This window comes from Pezoporus flaviventris, unplaced genomic scaffold (assembly GCF_033815535.1).
Source record: "Pezoporus flaviventris isolate CSIRO_AGI_PZ_B2104156 unplaced genomic scaffold, CSIRO_AGI_Pfla_v1 ptg000083l, whole genome shotgun sequence".
NCBI classification, from domain to species: Eukaryota; Metazoa; Chordata; class Aves; order Psittaciformes; family Psittacidae; genus Pezoporus; species Pezoporus flaviventris.
Window position 1 is genome coordinate 13,519,871 of NW_026892631.1, and position 23,456 is coordinate 13,543,326.

Here is a 23,456-nt window from a genome sequence, read left to right on the forward strand (position 1 = left end):
CTTTCCACCTTATGTCCTTATGTTCAATAGTTTTATTTAGACTCAAGGACCCTGCCTTATCTGGAGGCTGCCAAAAGAAATACTATAGCAAAGAATTACCACATCCACAACCTCTCCCTGGATTGACAAAAGCTCTTATATCCTCACAGAAGGAAAGTATCAGAAACAAACTGTGCCAAATTAAATCCTCAATGCCTATTATTTACCCTGAAAGTGCAGATAACAGCCCCATCAGGGTTCCTTAATGGTTTTGAGGTTGCTTGTCAGTTCTCAAGGTGATCTAGGACAGGCCACAGAGCATCCAGCTCACCTGAAAATAACTCCTTACAAGCACTCTTTGACTTGTCCTGTCCCTCCTTTGTTTTACTCCTACCTCTCTGTCTCAGCTGGTAATCATGACCAGAAGGTCTGCATGGTTAAACTTGTGAATGAAGACTGAAGGGGAAGAGAGAGAAGAATTAATATCCAGCATCAAATCTGAGCAGGGTTCATTTCTGGGATTTTCCTTCAATCTTTCCAGTTATCCAAAAAGATTCCATGTCTATGGCTAATGCAGTACTTTCTGCCATATAACATTGTGTAGCTGGGAACTAGCCCAAAGCCCCTCTTCTCCACAAGACTCCAGTAAGCATGGGGCAGCCCAGCTCTTCCAGTAACTCAAGGGAGACTGCTGCAGGCAAAAATAAGCATCTCGTAGCTTCCCTCTTTGTGGCATGTACACCACTGTGTGAAGTCTGCCAGGCAGAGCTCTACTGCAGACCATGGTGAACACTTCTGCCTCCAACAAACGTAGCTGCATGCTCCTCCCTTGCGATCTAAACCTTGGCAGATGGTGACATTTTGTTGTCCATTGACTCACTTACTCAACACAGTTCAGTGTTCTCAGGAGCCCACCTGGATTTCTTGCTTTCTGCAGTAAGAGGGGTCCCCTGGAGTTGGTTCTGCCTCTCTAGGATGACCTTGTTTCAAATGGCAGCATCTGCAGAACCATTAATTCCTTTGGCCCCCAGATTTTTCACTAAGGCACCCAACTTCATATCTAGGTTAGAAAAAGCTTCAAACCTTTTTAAGCATGCCCAAACCTAGAGGATCTCACCAGCTGGCACCCATCACACTGGAGTCACTTCAGAGATGACCAGGAGAGGTTGTCCATTATCTTCACCAGAAAGGCTCTGTCTACAGACTCAAACAGAATTCCTGTTAGTGAGATCCTCTATCACGTTTTCAACAAACTTCTCCTTCCCCAGCCCCCTGCACTCACATGAGGCCCATGAACCCCCCCCCCCCCAAGTTTTTCTAAGGCTCCTGCCAGTTTTATTCCTCCCAATGAAGGCAAGAGAGAAGTGAAAAGGCACCAACAGGAGATAAAACAGGAGAGCAGCTACTGCTCTTGTGATTCTTCTCAAAACCTGATTGTTTCAGTGTTAAAGGCACTTCTCCCACATGCTGAACATAGCACCATATCCGTTACGTTCTCCCTCTGTGCGAGAGAGCACCAGATGTTCAAATGCTTTCCGCAGTCTATTGTCTGCAAATGGTACGAGCCCATTTTTCTTTACAGCCCCACTAGGGTTCCTTACTAACGTGGTGTGTTAAAACAGGGTTATTTTCTGTCCCCCCTTTACTGTTCTTTGGTTGCATTGCTCCCACGTGACTGCTTCTATCACACTCTTTTATTACAATTGATTACCCATTATATTTGCAGTCACTGAATGTGTCTGCATCTTCACAGAGCGGCTTCTGAGCTGTGTTACAGCTCCTCAAAGCCCCCAGACATCAGGTTTTGCTTCAGAGGTCCCACTGATCAGTTGGCACTGGAGGGAGCAGCACAACACTGCATCTATCTACACCCTCCCCAGATACTCTGTGGGGGACAAAGATATTTGTTCCTTGTGGTTCATGCCTGCATGCTAGAACAGAAGCTTGCAGAGGGCTTATTGCTCCTTGTAAAGCCAGCAATGAAAGCTCGTTGGTATTGAATTCACACTCATTAGTGAAATACAGGGTTTTTTCCCCCTCTTAAAGCTCTTACATGATCTAAGCTTGGAAGTAAAGAACGCTCATTTCAGTTAAAGGCACCATTTCTTTATCAAGCCACTTGTACTGTAACATAGGTTCTGCCAGCAGAATCCTGTACGGGGAAAGGAAAACCAGCCCCATCAGGGTCTGAAACACTCAAATGCAGAGCTGAACTCCACAGGGGGCCCTTTACCTACCTACTGCAAAAGGGCACATTACTAAGCCTATGTGAAGGACACCACCCTGGGTCAGGATACCTGCATTCTCTATTAGCAAAGCACTCCTATGGTGGATGTAGCTACACCTGCAAATCCAGGGCTTGCGCAAATACAACAAACTCAGCCAAGGTTAAACACAGACATGCTTTCAGACACAGCTTGTCAGTACAGCAGGAACACCACACACAGTTTGCAGGATCCCATCTCTACCACCCTGCCTCACACTGCTACAACCAACACAAGCCTCACACTTTCAAAAGCATTATCTGTAGTCTAGACAAGCCCACAGGGTGTCTGGCAGCCCAGAAGCAGGTTCATAGCTAACAGTGACTTCTCCTTAAGAGAGACTGTAAATACTGCATTGAAGTAAGCCCGTGCCTCTTAACGTTGTAAGTTCCTACAGATAACTTACGCCCTTCCTTCCAAGCGCAGCCAAGCATTTTGATTTTCTCATGCATCACAGCAATGCTGACAGTCAATCTCTAATATCCAGACCTCACGCCATAATAGAAAAGCTCATTAATATGCCCCAGCTGCTTTAAGACACTTTTGCATGGATTTATGAATATTCAATTTTCATCTAGTGCTCAGTTTCTTTGTGTCCGGCCACTGCTCTCTCGAAGAGAGGATGCCAAAGATCCTGCAGTATTTTCTTCAGCTTTGAGCTGTTGTATTATAAGCAATAGGTTTAATACCAATAAATCACAGCTCTGGGAACAGCCTCAGCTTTAAGAGCAACTGGAGGCGCTCAGCATCTTGCCTGATTAACTTGCAAATACAAACTGTGTCTTGGAGCAAGCGTGGCCTTTCACGTCACAGAAAGCTGCTCAGAGAAGCGCTTGTCACCTCATACAAGGCGCCTGTTGTCACCACGCTGGAAGCAGATTCCTTACAAAGAGGAACACCTCTCCCAGAAAAACACACTGGCAGGTGTGGATGACTTTCCAGCTCTGATGGAAACTGGCCTGGCAGCGGGAGAACAAATTGCCAAGGACAACTGCAAGAGAAGGTATGCTCAGATGGCATGAACACAAGCCACACAGCCCCATGAAGGAATAACATCCCTCAAGGGAGACCTTCTTGCTCTCTACAACTCCCTGACAAGAGGGAGTAGTGAGGTGGGGTCAGTCTCTGCTCCCAAGGAACAAGGGATGGGACAAGATGAAACGGCCTCAAGCTGCACCAGGGCAGGTTTAGATGGAGCTGAGGAACAATTCCTGCCCCAGAAGGTGCTCAGGCATTGGAACAGGCTGCCCAGGGCAGGGCTGCAGTCACCGTCCCTGCAAGTGTTCACACACCGTGGAGACGAGGCCTCAGTGCCATGGGTTAGTGGTGGCCTGAGCAGGGCTGGGGAATGGTAGGACTGGATGGGCTTAAAGGGCTTTTTCAACCTGGCTGATTCTATGCTTGCCTTCATGGACACCCAACTTTAACAAGGCAATCAACGTGTTATTTCCCTTCCTAAAGTTAGGCAAATGCTCAAGCCCCACTGCAGTACAACAGGATCTGGGCAGCTAAGATGCTCCTAACAGCTCCATTGCTCCTAGCATCAGGTCAAGGAGCAAAGCAGCACATGTCTTAGGATGTATCACCGTGCAAGTCCAGCATATACCAGGTACAGGGGTAAGACCATTTCCCAAGGCACTCTCCTTAACTCCACAGAAGTCCTGACACCACATACCAAGTCATCCACAGAAGTCCTAACAGCAACAGGACAAGGAGAGAAGACACGAGTCCCGAAGCAAACACTGAGGCAGGCAGGCAGAGGAAACAGCACCACTTCAGAGAGGATCTAAAAAGCCACGGGTACATCTGCAGCTGTGAGTGCTATACTGGTTCCCTTCCAGGAAAGAGTACTGTCCTCACAAGCCAGGCTTTTATCCAGCCCAGGAGGATGCTGACCTTTCAAGTGGTGAGCGCTGAGCACAATTCATGTTCATCCTCCACCTCCCGGGGAAAAAGTAATGGGAATCAGTTTAAGCTTCTGTAAACCCATCTACCATTTAAGGCACAAGACTTCTTGTAAGGTAGCTCCACCAGTGCAGTGAATACGACACAGAGAAAGGAAGTGGGAAAGACAGCTGCCAGCAAGATGGAAACCTGAAGTGCAGAGCTGGGCTGGGAACAGGAATTTACAGTGAGGGACCATTAGATTAATGACAGACAGCTCAGGAGAGCTGGGTACACGTGGCAGGGAAGAGATGGGATCCACAGGGACCTTGACACACTTGAGAGGTGGCCAATGCCAACCTCATAAAGTTCAACAAGGCCAAGTACAAGATCCCGCACCTGGGTCAGGGCGATCTCAAGCACAAACACAGGCTGGGCAGAGAACGGATTGAGAGCAGCCACGAGGAGGAGGACTTGGGGGTGTTGGCTGGTGAGAAGCTCAACACGGCCCAGCTCAAGTTTCTGCGCTTGAGCGCTAGGCTGCATCAAAAGCAGCATCACCAGTGGGTCAAGGGAGGGGACTGTTCTCTCTATTCTGCTCTCATGAGACTCCACCGGCAGCACTGGCTGCAGTTCTGGTGTCCTCAGCATAAGGACGTGGAGCTCTTGGGGCAACTCCAGAGGAGGCCACAGAGATGCTGCGAGGGCTGGAGCAGCTCTGCTCTGGAGCCAGGCTGAGAGAGCTGGGCTGGGTCAGCCTGGGGAAGAGAAGGCTCCTGAAGGGGAGACCTCAGAGCAGCTCCAGTGCCAGAAGGGGCTGCGGGAAACCTGGAGAGGGGCTTGGGACAAGGGACTGTAGGGACAGGACAAGGGGAATGGCTTTAACCTGCCCGAGGGGAGACCGAGATGAGCTCTTAGGCAGAAGCTCTTCCCTGTGAGGGTGCTGAGGCGCTGGCACAGGGCCCAGAGAAGCTGTGGCTGCCCCATCCCTGGCAGTGTTCAAGGCCAGGTTGGACACAGGGGCTTGGAGCAAGCTGCTCTAGTGGAAGGTGTCCCTGCCCGTGGCAGGGGGTTGGAACTGGACGCGCATTAAGATCTCTTCCAACACAAATCGCTCTATGACTCTAAGCATTGCTAAGATTTATATGATCCATTGTGATTCTCCAGGGGAAAGGACTGCACCCAAGATGTCAAAATTCCTGCAGTACTTTGCGTGGCTGATCCCTTCCTACCATCAGCAAAGGGCATTACAGCACAATCAGAATATCAGGACTTACATAGCCTCCACAAAACCAGCCCAGCCCAACACCAGCAAGCAAGAACTGGGTTTGGCCCTGCCAGAGGAGCCGTGGCACGGAGGAGACAGCCCTCTCAAGCCATGGTGCTATAGTGCTTAAATGCTCAAGGTGATGAGCTGGAGTGAGGTGGGACAAGGGCGCTCAGCCACTACCACAGACACTTACCCACTTAGAGGTCTGGTTTTTCTAATCTCAAAGAACTGTGTTCCTGTGTGATTGTATCTGAATTTTGTCAGTTAAAGGAAAGTAACTTGAACAGTCAAACAACGAAAGAGCAATGCTCACAAGTTCTGATTTCCTCTTGAAATGTGAAACAAGCAGTAAAAGACATTGACTCTAAGAACCGAAAACCTGACATGTGAAATAAAGCAATTATTCACTTGTCTTTTCATACAACATTAACTGGCATTAGGTGGAGTCAAGCAAAAAGGTTGTTTGTCTGAGACAACACTTATATCTGGCACTTCAGGGTCCCACTAAATATTAGGTTGCAAGTTTGAAACATAAAATCTCAAATTTAGGTGAGAGAAAGCTTTTATAGTCTACTCAAACCAATCAGAATAACTTATGGTCTGAAAGAACCTATTTCCTTTATAAGATTTTATAACTCCATCAGCCACACAGCTCATGTATGACCTGTAAACCAAAAGCACAGCAGGCACATCCATTTACACCTAGGAATTATAAATCATTGTCTATACCGTGCACTTGAAATGGAAATAACCAGCCAAGTGCAACTCCAGAACATTAGTTAACACTATGAGCATAGGAGAAAAGTTCATTACAGAGGATGCCAGCAGTCACCCATGAACCAAACCTCAGCACCACTTGCCTAGGAGTGCAAGCTACCATGCAGTGTAGCATCAACAAAAGCAGCCCCTTCCCTGCTCCTTGAGCAGAGCTGCTCAAGTAGTAACAGAATCATAGAATGGTTTGGGTTGGAAGGGACCTTAAAGCTCATCCAGTTCCAACCCCCTGCCACGGGCAGGGACACCTTTCACCAGAGCAGGTTGTTCCAAGCCCTGTCCAACCTGGCCTTGAACACTGCCAGGGATGGGGCAGCCACAGCTTCTCTGGACACCCTGTGCCAGCGCCTCAGCACCCTCACAGGGAAGAGCTTCTGCCTTAGATCTAACCTGAACTTGCCCTGTTTATCAGATCAGGAAACTGATCTGGCCAGTAAAAACATGACAAAAACACCATCTCCACCTCAAAAAAAAATAATTACAAATAAATAAAAATCCCATCACCCAGGCACTTTTGCAAGGTTATTTTTCCAGTGAATCTGTTCCCAGCCTATTTCCCAACATCCCCACAAGAATATTCCCACCAGTAAAATAGTGGTGGTGATACCAGGCCAGAAACAGGTGACCTCATGGAGGCAAAGGGTACCCAGCCCAGCTGCTGGCTGCATAACCATGGCCTGAATAAAAACCCCAGCTCACACCAGGATGCTCTGAAGCGATTACAGTTATAGTTCAGAGTTCTCCAGAAAGGAGGCTTTCCCTTCAAACCCTAACTCATTAGGTCCTTTCAGAGTGCAATGAACAAAGCATACGGCTTCTTTTAGCCTCCAAAGGAAGCCCAGACCCCGTTTCTGCAGCCCACTCTGAATCTCTTCTGAACACTGATGCAAACCCCGTGCCTAAGGCCTGCTCCTGCTACGTGGCAGAGTGAAGGATTCCAAAACCATCCCCTAGGCAGCTGCTGCGGCTCCAGCCTCTGCTGTCGCCTTGATCCCAACCACTACTCCCCAGCAGGCTGCTATTTTTGGATGCTCTTCCAGCTGCCACCCATATCCCTTCTTAATCCTTACCAGGGCTTGACATTCATTCCTCATCCCCCTGCTTCCCCACGCACACACACACACAGATACACATCAAATGGCAGTTTAGAAAAAAGGGAAACAAGGACAAGAGGAAACGGCCTCAAGCTGCACCAGGGCAGGTTTAGATGGAGCTGAGGAACAATTCCTTCCCCAGAGGGTGCTCAGGCATTGGAACAGGCTGCCCAGGGCAGGGCTGCAGTCACCGGCTCTGCAAGTGCTCACACACCGTGGAGACGAGGCCTCGGTGCCATGGGTCAGTGGTGGCCTTGGCAGCGCTGGGGAACGGTTGGACTGGATGAGCTTAAAGGGTTTTTCCAACCTGGCTGATTCTATGATTCTGTGAAAACAGAGGGAAGAGCAGCATCTGGGCCGGCAACTGCCTCCTACAATATTATCTGCCAGCAATGAAAAGAGTCAGGTTTCAGGCATGGGGCAAACAGATGCGTACACCTCTAATGAGCCCCCAAGCAAGACTCGACATTGGGAAGGGGGGATTGCTTTGGTCAGTTCCTGTGTCACAGGCAAGCCTGCCCACCTCATGGTTAGGGCTTGTGCTCCCCACCCCAATGACAAGCACTCCCTGCAAGCTCAGCACGCAGGCAGCCCTCAGGGGCTGCCAGGGCAGAGGCACGAAGGGTTTGTCACAACAACACCTCTCCTTTAGTTGCTTTACGACAAGATGCCACATTATGCCTCCAGGATCATAATATCCTCACAAACCAGCTTCACAAAGTGTATCTACTCCCACCAGCCTCAATTCAGTTAAATTCTTCAGCATCATTTAAAGTTAATTACATCGCCCAAAGAATTGCTGTGACAAGCTCACTGCTTCAGGTGCTAAAACAAATCCTGAGGCATCCTCTCACCCCTAAATGATCCCCAAGCTCTAGCAATCAGCAAAGTCCCTGTTAATTCATGCCGGACACAAGCCAGCCTTATCTCTGGAGACCGCATGCTGGAGAAGGATACTGCAGCATCTTCATGTAGGTCTGTATTGCCTGGAGCCATTCTGGGATTGACATGGAGAGCTTGTAGTTTGGCACCGGCGGCACTGATGGCTGGACACAAAAGAGAAGATAAAGAGGTTAGACAGTAGCTGCTCCCCGCAGAGCAGGTAAGTGATTTACTTGGGCAGCGGCATGTGCTTCCTGCGACGCAATGCAGCAGCACAGATGGCTTAAACCCCGTGTGAACTCAAGCATCCTGCTGACAACAGGGGCTGCCCATGCACCACAGCCAGCCCCATCCCTGCCACCACGGAGGGACCAGGGCAAGTCCCAACCGCATCCCCTGAACGCACCCTACACGGGCCGGCCGGCCAGCGCAGGAGGCCAATGCTTCCCATGTCCCCCCTCTGGCACAGGGCAATGTGGATGAGCAGAGTCCCAGGCGCTAGCTCTGTTGTCCTCCCTCCCCCAGGACCTTTCAAGTCTAATTCCTGGCTTCCTTGATCACGAGAGAAAGATAAAAGGAGACAAGGATCCCGGGCTGCATAATTCCCCATCTGCTCCGTGTCAGCGGCACGCTCGCTGGGCAGGGCACATGTTGGACCCAGAGCACTGCCTGGGACCCAGATATTTAATGATATTAAGACACTTAAAGATCTAGATGGGCAATGTAATGGGATTTTTCCCAAATCCCATCAGACATCTGCTTGTGCCTAAGCACTTTAAGAAGCCCTCCACCCACGCTTAATCCCCACAGCTACGTGGCTCCTGAGCCTGTAACCACGCAGGAAGGGGGCACGGCCTTGTCACAAGTCCCCTTAATTTTAGGGATGAGACTGTAAAACATGGGGCCAGCAGACGTTACAGCGGGTAGTGTGGCTAAAGGGGTGTTAGGGCAATCCCCACAGGCACTGTGGGGGAAGCAGTTTATGTAAACATCAATGCAGACCCGAATTCAGGAACCAGGAACTCAGGCAGCCATGACACAAGGCACAAAGGAAAGCGTGCAGGGTGCGTGGGGACACGATGTCCTCACACCACTTTGAGTGTCAAAGGGAGGTATCGGTGTTCTGAACACCCTTCAAGTCAGCGATTACAGGTGGGAAAAGGAAGCTCAGGCAGTTTGGGGCTGTCTGCACCACACAGGTTTTCCTCCCTGGCTCCACTACGGTGGAGGGATTGTGTGTTTGCTGTCAGAGAGCAAGCCCTGGTAATCCCAAGACAACCAAAACCCAGCATTCACTACATGTAGCTAGTTACTGCAATCAAGAGCAAGTACACCTCAGAGAAAGGGGAAAACGCAAACTACAGACTCCTCCATCACTGCTGCACAGAAATGCACTGCCAGTGGCAAGCAGATGGGCAGCCTCCAGCTCACGGCCGCCATGCCCAGCGCTACATGGGAGACACCCGGCCCACAGGCCTTGCTCAGGTCTCGTTAGCAGTTCTTCATCACCATCTCCACACCCAAGCTTCCTATTCCCAACTCCTCACTTCCACAAGTTCCTTCTGGCCCCTTTGGTCTGGGTGAACTATTGCCCTGTCCCTCCTGGCACTAGGGCAGGCCAGCAAGAGTCTGAGGGGGAACCGCGGCCGGCCCCTCAAACCCTCCCAGAGGAGTCATGTCTGCTCCGACAGGAACACTCCTTTTCTTCACAGGTAAGGACGTTCCAAGGCAATGGGAGTGCCAGCCAGCAAGAGGCCTGGAGGCTGCAGTGTCACTGGGGGGACATAACATAGAGGGAGGCTCCTGCCCTCACCTGGCTGTGGGGCAGACACAGCCCTTGATGGAACACACAGGGGCCACCCTCGCCATGGTGGTCGGGTTTGGACATCCAGGCGAGGTGCCTTCCGTCTCCAAGGCGGAGGATGATTGTGTTGGTTGCTGGAGCATGCTTGGGAAGAACATTGGGGCTGTTCAGCCTGGAGAAGAGAAGCTGTGTGGAGACCTCAGAGCAGCTTCCAGTGTCTGAAGGGGGCTACAAGGGTGCTGGAGAGGGACTCTTCATCAGGGACTGCAGCGACAGGACAAGGGGTGATGGGTTCAAACTGAAACAGGCCAAGTTCAGGTTAGATCTAAGGCAGAAGCTCTTCCCTGTGAGGGTGCTGAGGCGCTGGCACAGGGTGCCCAGAGACCTGGTAAATGCTCCATCCCTGGCAGTGTTCAAGGCCAGGTTGGATGGAGTCTTGGGCAACCTGCTCTAGTGTAAGGCATCTCTGCCCGTGGTAGGGGGTTGGAACTGGATGAGCTTTAAGGTCCATTCCAACCCAAACCAATCTGTGATTTTAGGATTAACCACGGTTTTCCCTACAGCTGATGCATATCCCATCACCGGTCTGTTAGGCCAGGCGGTCCAAGCCCCTCTAGATCTCAGGCAATGGGGCAGAAGCAGCCACCAGTCTTCCCCTGTGCACTGCTCTCCTCTTTCCAGGCCAGACAGGAAGTACACAGCATGGTCCTACCAGCCAGGACAGGCCACCCACCGCTCCCACTGCCTCCAAACACAAACCCCATTTCCCACCTTCCCCCTGCCCCCCCAGTTCCTTGCCCTGGCTGCAGGAGCAGCAGCCCTGGGCACCCAGCACAGAGCAGAAGCCTGGGCATCCACAAGCTCAGGACAGCACAATGCTGCTGCTGCTGCCGAGGCTGCAGATACCGCTGTGCATCCCAGCACAGCAGCCAGGAGCTGCCAAGAGGAAACGCAGACACAGCACTACAGAACAAGTGAGATTCAGAGACCAGGCAGAGGGAAGACCTTGAACCTGTATCAGGATTTCAAGCAGCAGCAGTTCCAGAGACAGCAGAGCTGCTGCAGTGCAAAACCTCATGTCAGAGCTGGAGGCTGTCGTCCTATAGCCAGAAACCCCATAGTCTCAGTTCACCGCAGACATTCTTTGTCAAAGTCATCCTGCTCAACTCTGATCTGTCTCATTTAATGACCAGAGAGTCATTTTCTGCCAGCTCGCCTTCCAAGTACACTGCTATTCAGCACGGACAAAGCTGGCAGGCTAGACCTGGTCTGAGCTTCATTAAGATCTACAAGCATCTTGTAAAGGATCACACAGCCCTTCCACAAGCTTGCACCCTTCCCAGAGCGTAAGCCAAAAGTCAGAGGTGGAGGGTGTAACCAAAGGACCCCACAGGTCCAAAAACTGCCCCCCCCTTGCAGACAAACAAGTATCCCAAGAGAGATGCACCCTGCTGTTTGCATTTGTTCCAGTAAGGACAACCTCACCAACACACTAAGCAGCCACTTACCATCCTGCGTGTACAATCACCGAGACTAATACCAAGGTGATTAGAGCAAGCAAGTGGAGCTTCCTGGGGAGGGGATGAAAACTCTCTCCCATCACTAGGGATTAAGAACAGATCAGAGGCAAAAATGGAGCAGTTGCACGCACCACTCACTCAGCCTCCACCAACTACCAGTGCAAGCAGATTACAAACATCTTCTGGCAGGCACAAGCTTCTCTCCTCACTCCCAATCAATGCTTTTCAGGTCTTCTGAAGAGTGCCACATACCCAGTTAAAAAAGGCGGTACCATCATTTAAGGAACAACTCCCCGTCACATTCCTCCTCTGACCCAGAAGTTACCATCGCATTAGGAACCTGCTACCCTTCAGTAGCAAACAAACCTGCGCCCAGCCTTAATTTGCTCACCTGAGCTGTGTTGGCCTATAATAAGGGCAAACTACTCTCCAGCCCCAGAGGTCTCAGGCTTCTCCAGCAGGAGCTCATCAGTCAGGGGGGATACCAGGTCCTTCTGCCCTTGAAGAAATTAATCACAGCCCACTGGAGCCACTGGCGTCTCTCACCAGATGCTTTGTCAGTCACTAAGGGTATCATCAGTAAAAGTTACATGCTTTGGAGATGGGAAGGAAGTCAAGCCCAGCATATTCTTTGCTGTCTCTTAACACCAAACAGATCTACAGGCCATTTGGTACAGTGTAAGCTGGTCATGCTGCTGAAACAGGAAATTCTGTTCTCTCCCTACCCCTTCATTTCTACCCCAAGCACTTGTGCAAGTATGAGATAAACCACATCAAGGAACTGCAAACAAACCCAGTGTAAACAGATTATTCTTTAAGTGGATGCATTCCCCCATCCAAACAAAGGCTTGTGGCGGCATGAGGGAAGCAGGGCAACAGAGAGAGATTGCACTTAGGCAGAACTGAAACACTGCAGAAGGGAGATGAAAGGCCTTTTCAGCTTGCATCTTCTTTGACAAGCTCCCTCACAACGCAGCCCTACTTAACACACTTCCAGCTTCTCTGTGCACAGAGTATTTCCCTTCCGCGCCACATAAAGAGCAAGCACACATAGCACTGACAACCTGGACCACAACACCAGCCCAAACACCTCACCCCAGCATGCAGAGAGAGTAGGGTATGAATCAAAGCCGACTTCAGTGGTCAGCTCAGATTAATGCCGCTTGGTGGGAGGAGTGGATCGAGCTCAAAGTCTGCCAAAGCCAACAGCCTTAAAGACATTGTGAGCAGTAATGTGGCGCAGTGGTGGGAAGCCTTGGAACATCAGCAGGCAACAGCATTTTATTTGTTGGCTGGAGGAAAAAAGGTTTGGGTCAGGCAGAGCTGTTTGGAGCTTGTACAGAAGAACACAGAAGACAAAAGCATTTGGAATTTTTCCACGTACTGGAAATGAAACGCCTGAGTTTTAAACCCGTTATTACGGTTCAGGAGCAAAGCTGCATTTTAGGAAATGCCCGTGTCCTAAAGAGCTGAGGAAAGGTGCTTCAAATTGCACAAAACGCTTCATTCGGACCTTGAAGATTTCTTTTAACTCGTTTCCCGCTTTCTCCTCCCCAAGATAAAAAGGGATAATAATTCTTTCCTCCTAGTTTCCCAAGACACCAACTCCAGCTCTGAAGCATCCCGCAGCACATGTCCCCGTGCCCTACATGCTCTTTAAAGCTGGATGCTCCAGCTTTCCCCTTGCCGCCGCTTGCAGCGGGCAGGGGATGTGACGCCTCACGCCCTCCCTCCCTGCCCCTCGGCCCCCCCAGACCGCTGCGCCGCGCCATGCCCAGCTCTGGGCTCTTTCTTTGAGCAGGGGACCAGGGGCTTCGCCTTACCCGAGCCAGGCGGGCGGCGCTCCGGATGGCCGCTGCCACGGCGCCGCCGTCGGGGTGCACCCGCTCCACGTGGCCCCACATCCGCTCCCAGGTCTGCCCGTCCATGGGGAAGCCGCTCTTGTTCACCAGGAAGAGGGACCCGCCGTCCCGCTGCTGCTCCTGCTCCTCCTCCTCCGAGCCGCCGCCGCCCGCCGCCCGCGGCTGGGCGCTCCGCGACCGGCCCCCGTCCTTGCCGGCCGCCGCACGCCGGGTCCTCCCGGCACCACCCCCGACCGCCGCCGCGCCCGTCATGGCCCCACGGCCATGCCCGGGCCCGGGGACCACTGTCGGGAGGCGGCCCGCTGCCTCGCCGCCGCCCGAGCCCTCTCCCTATATTATTTATCTATATCTGTGCGCTTATTATGTGCGTCCAGAGGAAGCTGGGCTCTGCGCCGGCTTCTCCCTAACAGCAGGCACCCTCCCGCCTCGCCTCACCGCTGCTGCTTCGCCCTGGGCGGCCCGGCCCGGCCCCTCTCGCCCCGGTCCCGGGCGCGCCCCGCGCCGCGATCCATGCCACCGCGTTACCACGCTACCGGCCGTCCGCCCGCCCTCGGCGCGCTCCTATTGGCGGCGGCAACAAAGAGGGGCGGGGCTCGGAGGGCGGGACGAGCCGTGACTGGCGAAGGCGCTGGCTGGAGGCGCCCCCTGCCGGGCGGCGCAGGATGAATCCCTTCGCCAGCCGGCGCCGCCCGGCTTGGTGAGGTCTTCGTCGAATTCTTCATGAGAGAGAAGGGGTTCCGTTCCTCCGCACAGGGCTGGAAAAGTCACTGTCAGCCACTGGGAGTCACGGTGAAAGCAGCCAGCTCACAGCTTGAAGGCGAGGGCCGGTAGAGGAAGGCTGAGTGGAGAGAAGGATGAGTGGCTGCCCGCAGCCTCCCTTCGCGGTGCACAGCACGGTGCTTGTCTTGTCCTCCAAGGGAATACTTCCCACTCCAGCAGTAGGAGCACCACATGCCCAGCCCCTGGGTAGGGGCTGAGGCAGTCTCAGTGTGGCCTTTCTCCTTTCTCAGCTACCACACAGACTGCCAGAGGCTGAGTTGATGGGTTCATGACTCGGAGCACAGCCCAGTACTCAGGGGTACGCGCAGCAGCCGTGTTCTCCTGCTTCCATCCCTGCAGCAGCCAGAGGTACCGGCCTCACGCATCCACATGCGCCTGCTAACGCCACAGAAACAACAGCGTCTGATCCTCCCGTGCCCTGTGTGAAGGAGCTGTGGATGAGAGCACCAGGGAACCCCTCTCTCCTCCAGGTACCGGTGGCCTCGCAGCTCCTCCTGGCCAATGACTCTGTGGCTGCTGCTGCCATCTCCACCTCACAGCTCCATCGCCGATGCTTATTTCCATGCTTGGCAGGGATTTTTTAGCTCTCTCTATCACGCACAACACCGTCAACCTCATACAGCTCCCCAGCTGAAATAATAGCCTGAAAAATGTCATTCCCATCCCCTGCCCATGCACTTGGATCCCGCTGCCACTCTGAATCTCTCCTGATCCCAGCCAGGCTGGACGAGTACCTGTGCACCTCCTCTGCACCTGCAAGCTCTGATTTTCATCTCTTGCCGTAAATAGATCACTCCAGTGCCCTAATCAGCTTCCTGAAGGCTCTCGGGAGCCGCAGGTGTATGTTGAGTTGCTAATCATTCTCTGCAGGAGCTGATGTCTCTTTGAGTCCCACCAGTAATCTTCCCTGCCACATCCTGGCCACATGGCTCAGCTGAATCTCATCAGGTTTAATGTAAGGAAGGCCACTGAGTTCCACCAACTAATGAAAACCAAGGGCTTTGCCTTATGCAGCTTGCCCAGTCTCAGCTTTCAACCCCTGAGTTGAACGTGGGGGCTCAGTGTGTAAATGGCAACACAGTCTGGGGGCGGGGAGGAGGCAAGGTCAGAGTGGATTTAGAGCTGCTGTGAAGCCTTCACCCTCTCCTCTATGTCCTGCATGTCCCCAGTGATCAGCCAAAGACTGCAGCTGGAGGGCAAATGTGTCCCCATGCTGGCCAGAGGTGCCTCATATCCCCTCGCCGGGTTTTGGAGCAGGATCGCAAGGGAAGCACAGTCTCTCTCCCCTTCTGGAGTGCAGATGAGGCTGCACATCAGCAAGATGTGAGAGCACCGAGATGAGCTCCAGATGGGAGCTGCTGAAGCACAGAGACCCAGAGAGGCTGCAGATGGCTGCAGCCACGGAGCAGAAGGCTCTTGAGGAGCAGAGGGAGGCTCAGGCAAGGCAGTGCAAGGGAAGAGAGGCTGGCAAAGTCTGCAAGTTCTGTGGTGCAGAGCCGGGGGGAAGCCTGAGACTCATTCAGACCTGCGTCTCAGGGCTAATGGGACTGTGCAGGGAGTGGCAGCCATGTGTGTGACAGAGCTCAGAGCGCTGGAACTGCACAGCACAAAGCCATCACCCAGGATGTGATACACAAGCTGGCAGTCATGGGTATCCCAGAGCCTTGTTCACTGCAGGAACAGGCAAGTGTGCTGAGACAACCACAGCCTCCCTCAGTGCTGATCCACTGCCCAGAGCAGGCAGGGACCCTCAGGTCACACCTTCCTACACCTCTTAGCCAGCCTGAAAGGTGAAGACCAGAGTGATTTGCAGTTCAAAACCTGCATCCACCATGCCAGGGGTACTCCCTGACAGAGGGAAGAACTTTTCCCTGGCCAGACAGGTAAGGGGCATGGCAAGGTTGGAACACCACCGCCTGTCCCTAGCAGCTAGGCAGCACTCAGACCCCTTATGATCAGGACTGGAAGAAAACTAACGTCTCACCAGCTCCTCCTTCATGCTCAGGCTGAAGACGGTCAAGTTGCACTCCCAGAGGCCAGCCAGTGCATCCAAGGCCAACTGTGGAGACTGGACAGGCAGGCTAGAAGTTAACTGAGGTCCTGAAGGCCTGTTGAAACAACAGCCTAAGGGGGTAAAAGTGGATTCCCAAGTTCCTATAGCTGAGTGAAAGCCGTCATTGCCCTCTTCCCAACTGCAGATTCAAAGTGAAAATAGAAGAATGCTGCCTTGGTTTAGCTGAAGCCCTCCTCAATATTAGTTATGAGGAGACATTCAAGATGAGCAAGAGCAGGGTGAGATGTGCAGGGTGCTCCCTCGCATGCCCCCGGCATCCAGTGGCTTTCACCTTGTGGTACCACCCGAGTCTGGTATCAGAACCCTCAGCAAGGCCACCTTGTTCCCTGCCCTGCCCTGCCCCTCACACCTCCCAGCCTCTGCCCCACAGTGCCTTTGAAATCCAGTCCCTCTGCATGGACGTACCTTTCTAAAGCTAGCTCTGAATAACACCTTGAACCTGCAGTCTTGTTCCTCATGCAGCTACCACAGCTGCTTTCTGGGTCAAAGGAACTAATTTGATCATAAAATCATGTAAGAGAGTTTTAACCTTCATTATTTCCAATTGCAGACTGATTTAAATGCAGCATTCAAAAAGGTCCTGCAGCGCAATTACACAACCAACTGCATGAAAATTAATAGCTCCTGATTGTACCATGGTAGCAAGGTGATATTGGCATTGGCACTTTATCCAAGCAGGTTCCTCCTCCTGAAGTGTCACCTCTGCATCCCCCTCAAAGAGCCCTACCAGCCCCTTCCCCAGCAAGTATCTCCCTGCACACAGGAAGCAAACCCTCGCAGCCCTGTGATGTTACACACACACACAGGCAGTTCATTTATGTATTTATCTGGGGAAAAACTTCCTGTATTACCCACTGTTTCTCAGCAGCCCTTCTTGCTGGCTGGGTGCAGGTGCCAGGAGCAAGCAGGCAGCTTCCCTGGGCAGTGGAGGTCCCTGGCCTCAGGGCAGGGCCATGCTGGCTTTGCTGGGGAATGGACCACTGGTGTGATGAGTGCCTGTGAGGTCTCATGCACTGCCCACACTCCCTGCTGGTTCTCTGCCAGCGTGGCTCCAGCCTCCTGTAAGATCTAAGGCCTTTCTCCACCTCAGCTATCAACAGACCTGCATTAAATACATCCCACCGTGAATGGGAATGCTGCTCTGTGCTGCCAGGGCATGTAAGTGAAGCATCCAACCCAGAAGTGGAGTGAGACCAGCAGCAGCACTGCAGCAAAAGATGGGCTGATTGTCAGATGCCATCCCTGCCTCCCAGCCTCTCCTGGCCACGCCATCTGGCAATTCCCCTGGTCCCAGCTGCCATCCAAAGAGGGGCTGGGAAGCCAAGGAATGGTCTTACAGCCCAACAGTTGATCTTTTCCTCTTGCCTTCCACCAGATAGGTGCAAATTTGTGGCATGATACATCTGGGCCTGCACAGATCAGCAAAGGTGGGCAGTAAGTGCTCTGCACTCACTGAAGGCCCCTGTACCAGCACTGAGCATACATACAGGAGGCAGGTTGGCTCCTGGTGGAGCAGGAAATATGCTCGGTAGTCAGTGTGAAAACCCAAAGCCTGGGTACAAGTGACCCCAGGTTGAGCGCACTATTCTGCTAAAGCCAGGCCAAGTGTTCCTGGTGGCCCTTTCTGCCTTTAAGAACCACTACATCTCCAGAAAATCAGGAGCAACTCGAAATGGTTAATCCTCCAAAGGTGCTTCAGCTTTGCAGATGGGAAGAAGGAGAACACAGGTCAAGAAAGTTTGCCTGCCATAAGTGAATTGCATTATTGCTATGCAAGCATGAGCCCATTTCCTGAAGAGCCCATAGTGACTTCGTTTGATCTTTGAAAAAACTTGTTAGTTTAGGGCTTTTTCCTGACCTGGAAGTTAGGCTGGAATGGGATTTAGTTGGTAATGAAATGGAGGGTTAAACTGGGGTAAGGATGTAACCATGGTAATATGGGAGTAGTTGGTGATGCAACTTTGCGAGAGTGATTTGTGTGAGCGCTAAGAACAACAACTTTATGTATTCAGCAATGTGATCACTGGGAAAATAAGCATGTAAAGCAGACCTGAAGCTCTAAAAGTGATGCTTGAGGGTGTGCTTCCTTGGAGCTTTTCCCAAGGTAGCCCTTTCTGCAAACCCTTACCACGCTATTTACTTTGCAATGATCTAGCAGAGAAAAGCAGCCATCAGCTGCTTTGGCAATGGAGAACATCAGCATTATCTTTTCATTTCTGCCTGAGCAAGTCCAGGACCTCCTTCGATAATTCTACTGCAGCAACGCATTGCAGTGGCTGTTTTAGATGGGTTTGTTTCACAGGACTCCTGATGATCTCAGGAGGCAAGATTTCCAGCATTAAACAATCCATAAAATAATCAAAGTGGCAGGAAAATCCTATCCATCAGCCTCCCCCCAAACTGGTTTGCAAGTTTGCTCTGTCTACCCCCACTGCAGGTCAGTACTTGGCCTGAGCCTTTGCTGATGGGGAAATGGCCCTTCTTCTGTACTTACTATAGTCACCTCACCCCAGTTTACAACTGAGAGCATCAGATACAGATGAGACTTTTGCTTCTGGGTGCTACATCAGCATCCCTGTTAGCCTGCTTTACTCTCTTTGTCTGGTTCCAAAGCTTCAGATCCTGCCCCTCTGCTCTGCTCTCATGAGACCCCACTTGCAGCACTGTGTGCAGTTCTGGTATCCTCAACATAAGAAGGACATGGAGCTGGTGGAGCAAGTCCAGAGGAGGCCACGAGGATGATCAGGGGCTGCAGCACCTCCCATGTGAAGACTGAAGCCCAGGCTGAGAACACTGGGGCTGTTGAGCCTGGAGAAGAGAAGCTGTGTGGAGACCTCAGAGCAGCTTCCAGTGTCTGAAGGGGGCTACAAGGATGCTGGAGAGGGACTCTTCATCAGGGACTGCAGCGATAGGACATGGGGTGATGGCTTCAAACTGAAACAGGGCAAGTTCAGGTTAGATCTAAGGCAGAAGCTCTTCCCTGTGAGGGTGCTGAGGCGCTGGCACAGGGTGCCCAGAGAAGCTGTGGCTGCCCCAACCCTGGCAGTGTTCAAGGCCAGGTTGGACACAGGGGCTGGGAGCAACCTGCTCTAGTGGAAGGTGTCCCTGCCCGTGGCAGCGGGTTGGAACTGGATGACCTTAAAGACCTTTCCAACCCAACCCATTCTATGATTCTATGATTGCTGTAGCTTGGGAAAATAATGTCAATAGAGTTTGCTGCAAAGGTCTTGCTGGCGTATCACATGATTTGGCCTCCACAACAGACAATAAAAACACTAATGTAACCTTCCATATAAGCCAGCAATCATTTTTGGGCTACTTACTACTTCTTTAACCGTTAATCAGAGGGCAAACTACCCGGCACAAGCACTAGAACGTGCAGGGAACTGCATAATAAAAGTACAGGTAGGAAAGAAAGGCAGTGGCTAAAAACCCTCGCTACTAGAAAGGAGATTTCTTCAGCAGCCATCTGCACTTGCAGCCCTTATCACAGCAGAGCTGCCAGTGGCGGCACCAAAGGTCAGTCAGGATTCGCCTCCACTGCCAAGCTGTCCCCTGAGTCATCCCCACCTGCACGGAGACAGGAAAGTACTGCAATAAACCCCCTGCTTCCTTAGGATTAGAAGCACAACTGTTGGTGCTGTACATAATAAAGTCATGGATACATAAGGCCCTCCTCCCAGCTACAGACATTACTATCTGACTGATCACAGAATCATTGAATGGTCTGGGTTGGAAAGGACCTCAAGATCATCCAGTTCCAAGCGTTAGGATGGCTTCACATCTCCCACTTACCTGATGAGGTTTCTGGCGTTTTCTGTCAAGGAAGACTGAGCATCTGTCAAAAAACAACAACAAAATTCAAACACCAAAAAGAACTTCAAGGCAGTAATAATTTGCTGCGATTGTTCCTTCCTAGCTGTGGGCATGTTTAACAATGTTAAATGGGGGTATAGCCTGCAGCTTTCATAGAGGTACTCTAAGAAGGATAAGACCCTGTATAGCCCTGGTTGTAAAACAAAGAGCCCATCTCAAAATTCAACGCACTGTTGAACTGGGTGGTAGTGTTTTATGACAAAAGGCTTGTACTTCCTCTGCCCTGCAGCACCTGCACCCTCCTTCTCTGAAGGACCTCTGATATAAAAATAGCGCAGAGATAATCCCAGATCTGGGGAGAAGGGAGAGACAAAACCCAACCAAAACCCCTGAACACAACACCCAAACCTTGACTTTCTCTGAGGCAGGTTCCTCAGACATCCCTGGCTCACAACCAATGTGCTGGCCTAAATGCCTGAGGGTAAGCGACAGAACCCTTGCAGTGTGTTCACAAGGCTCCCCCTGAGGACAACTCTGGTTTTAGAAACAAAAGTCAGGCCAGACCTGAATGTAAAGGGCAGAAATTAATGTAATGTTTCACTCTATCCCCCCAAGTTCTCCTTCCCTCTCTCCCCAGATAATCCCTCTACAGCTGTGTGCCTTATTAAAATCATGTTTGTATTACCCTTAAGGAGCTGCCTTAGATCACTCTGCTTTAGCAGCTAACTGCACTTTCTTTGGCTCACAGACCTTTTCCAAAGCAGAGGAGAAATCACTGTGCTAGAGCAGTGCACCTCAACTACAGATGCTAATCCTTTCCTTCCATGCCCTGAGAAAACATCCCCGTAAGCCAAAACTCTCGTGTAGAATACATTTCTATACCCTGCAGACATGCACTCTACATATACATGTGCTTACATGCTTATAAATGACACAGCGTATCATTCACTTACTAATTTTTCCTACATTAAATGGCAGCTTCTAAGGAAAAACCAGGAATCATTTTTACCCCGTCAGCTGTATCAGCAGCTGCCAATAACGGTAACCTTGGCTCCAATCAAGTTGCACATCATACACTTTATTAGTAACCCATAATGGTAAGGAATGATGTCACCCACACATACACATACATACAACATTGCAATCAGATTACCCATAAGGAACTTTTCATTTCCTCTGGAAACAAAGGATAGGACAATACCAAAATCGGAATAGTACAACAAAAATATCTGCTGCCTTCATGAGAAGAACAAAGATGCATACAGCAAATAACATGGGTCTTGCATGGAAATACATTGCTCTTGGGAATAATTTTTGCTTGGGGGGGGAATCACGTGGAATACAATAACTGAGCTTGTAGTCAATGAATCATTAGTAGCCTGTAACACTGAAGAAAGGTGGTACATGCACGGATTGAAAGACAGCAACCAAAAAGGTCACATGTTCCCATTCACACAGGAAAAACTCATGAGTTCACCGAATGGAAAGCGAAAGCAGTAAATCTTACAGCTTAACCCAATTTCACTTGATTGTAGCTGCACAGGACAGCGCAAGGCTTGCTCAAAAAGCATTTTTTCATTGGGCAACATGGGCTGGCAGCTCCAATGACACACTCCAGTGATTGTCTCTGAAACAACGTGTCTTGACCAAAAGAGATGATCAAAAGGATGAATAGGAAAGCCCTATTAACCTGGAATGATTCTTGTGTCTTCTTCCCACTTGTTCCCTTGTTCTTTCTTCCTTGTAAAACATTAGCATTCAGCAACAGAAAGATAGGGTGATAAAGACAAGCACTCATCTATAAAATAAACGCTCTCAAGGACTTATGTACCAAGCTGAAGAAGAAAGCTCCCCACTGCAACAATGCCAGACTATGCCTTACAGGCCTGGTATTTTCACACCCAGCCAACAATGGGGTTTAAGGCCATAAATCCTACATAAGAATGGGTCAGTGTTCTCCGGGTCTAGGAAAGTTTAACATGGTCTGGAAGAAACAAAGAAAGCCGCAGTCATTTTAAAGGCTGATCTCTGAATCTTGTCGCTCCAGGTTAGGGATTGCACAACCTGGTGGGTCCCTGGGAGTTTGGGAGCATTCCTTGCTTATGCTCACCATTCCATGAGTTTTTGTGCATCCTCTAGAGTTCTCCTGAAGCACTTAAAAGCATATTGAAAATCAAAAGCTGATGCATAGGATTGGGATACCTCTCCTCGCTTTGGCTTCCCACTCCATCCTCTCTTGGTTGACATGTAATTCCATTTATTAAATGATTCTCTCTTTAAGCAGTTAGGATCTTTAGGCCCCAGCTCTACTCTTACTGAAGGGCTGATCAAGAATGTCAAGACTAAGAGCCAGAAACCCTATTTCCAGTTCCAGATGGATGTTTGATTGGGTGAATGGTTTGTTCAGCCCCAATCACCCCAATTTATTTCTGCCATGAGCTAAAACCTCAGTTTCCTGACAGAAGATTATTGCATAAAGTACTGGTTTGTTCTTTATTAGCTCTTTATTTTGCTGCTGCTTTAAATGCCTCATCATTGCCTGCAAATAGCTCACAGGTTTCCAACTTGCAAGAGGTGGAGTTTTAAATCCAGGATATAATTAAGCCTTCATTATCAGGAATTGTTCCCTTTGCTGACCCAGGCTGAAAGTGTGTACAGCCCTCGATGGGGCAGCTTGTATCACAGTAAGTCACTAAATGGAAAGAACGGACACAATGAAAGCATCTCTACTTCCACTCCTGTATTCTTGTCTGCCATCTGAGTATCTATGAGCTACTTCTATATGAAGCTACCTCACCAGAGGACTCTTCTCATAGAGCTTGCCTCTCCAGGAGCAGCAAGGTGTGCACGTTTTCTCTCTAGCACCGGACATAGCAAAGAGACATGGACCAAAACAGAGTGTTCCAAGCACGCTTTGCTTATTCTGGTAGGCGTATTCCTGCATCCGAAGCATTTATCATACAAAGGTTAAATCAAGATCATCAAGTTTAGAGGCTAAGTTTAGAAAGCTGAGCTTACAGGGTCCTTTCTATCTAAAACTATTCACTAAATTTACAGCGAAATGAGAAAAAAGAAAAGCATTTCATGATACTTGTCACACTGAAAGACTTGGCTTGGAGTTAAAAAGGTCCTCATACCCAACTGTAACGATCTGTGGAAAACTTCGAGCAGGATTCCACCTTCCGGATGGTGTGACAGCTGTGGGAACTCAAAGAGATGGCATCATCGATGGCATTGAACCTGCAGGCTCAGCTTAAATACTGCCAAAGCTTAAATGTCTGCAGAAAGTTCACCAAGTCAGGTCTGACTTATTCAGTAATAGTAGGGCCCCACTGTGCTGCTATCAGTTCTGGAGGTGTAGAGACAGAGCACGAGGTAAAAGAAAAAAGTTTCAAAAGCACCTCAGTGAGAAATCCACATCCCAAATTCAGATACATCTAATAACACAAGGCA

General features: G+C 50.6%; 1 protein-coding gene across 1 annotated transcript in view; it reads right to left on the bottom strand.

The window, feature by feature from the left end:
- The window catches only part of VASH2 (vasohibin 2), a 37,233-nt gene extending 23,589 nt beyond the window's left edge, over positions 1–13,644 (bottom strand). The window contains exons 1-3 of the mRNA XM_061475456.1: positions 13,295–13,644; positions 8,223–8,311; positions 5,591–5,647 (exon numbers count right to left, since the gene is read on the bottom strand). Of these exons, the coding sequence (XP_061331440.1) occupies positions 5,591–5,647; positions 8,223–8,311; positions 13,295–13,585 (437 nt within the window). The 5' untranslated portion in view covers positions 13,586–13,644. The remainder of the gene's footprint in view (positions 1–5,590; positions 5,648–8,222; positions 8,312–13,294) is intronic.
- Between the last annotated feature and the right edge of the window lie 9,812 nt (positions 13,645–23,456).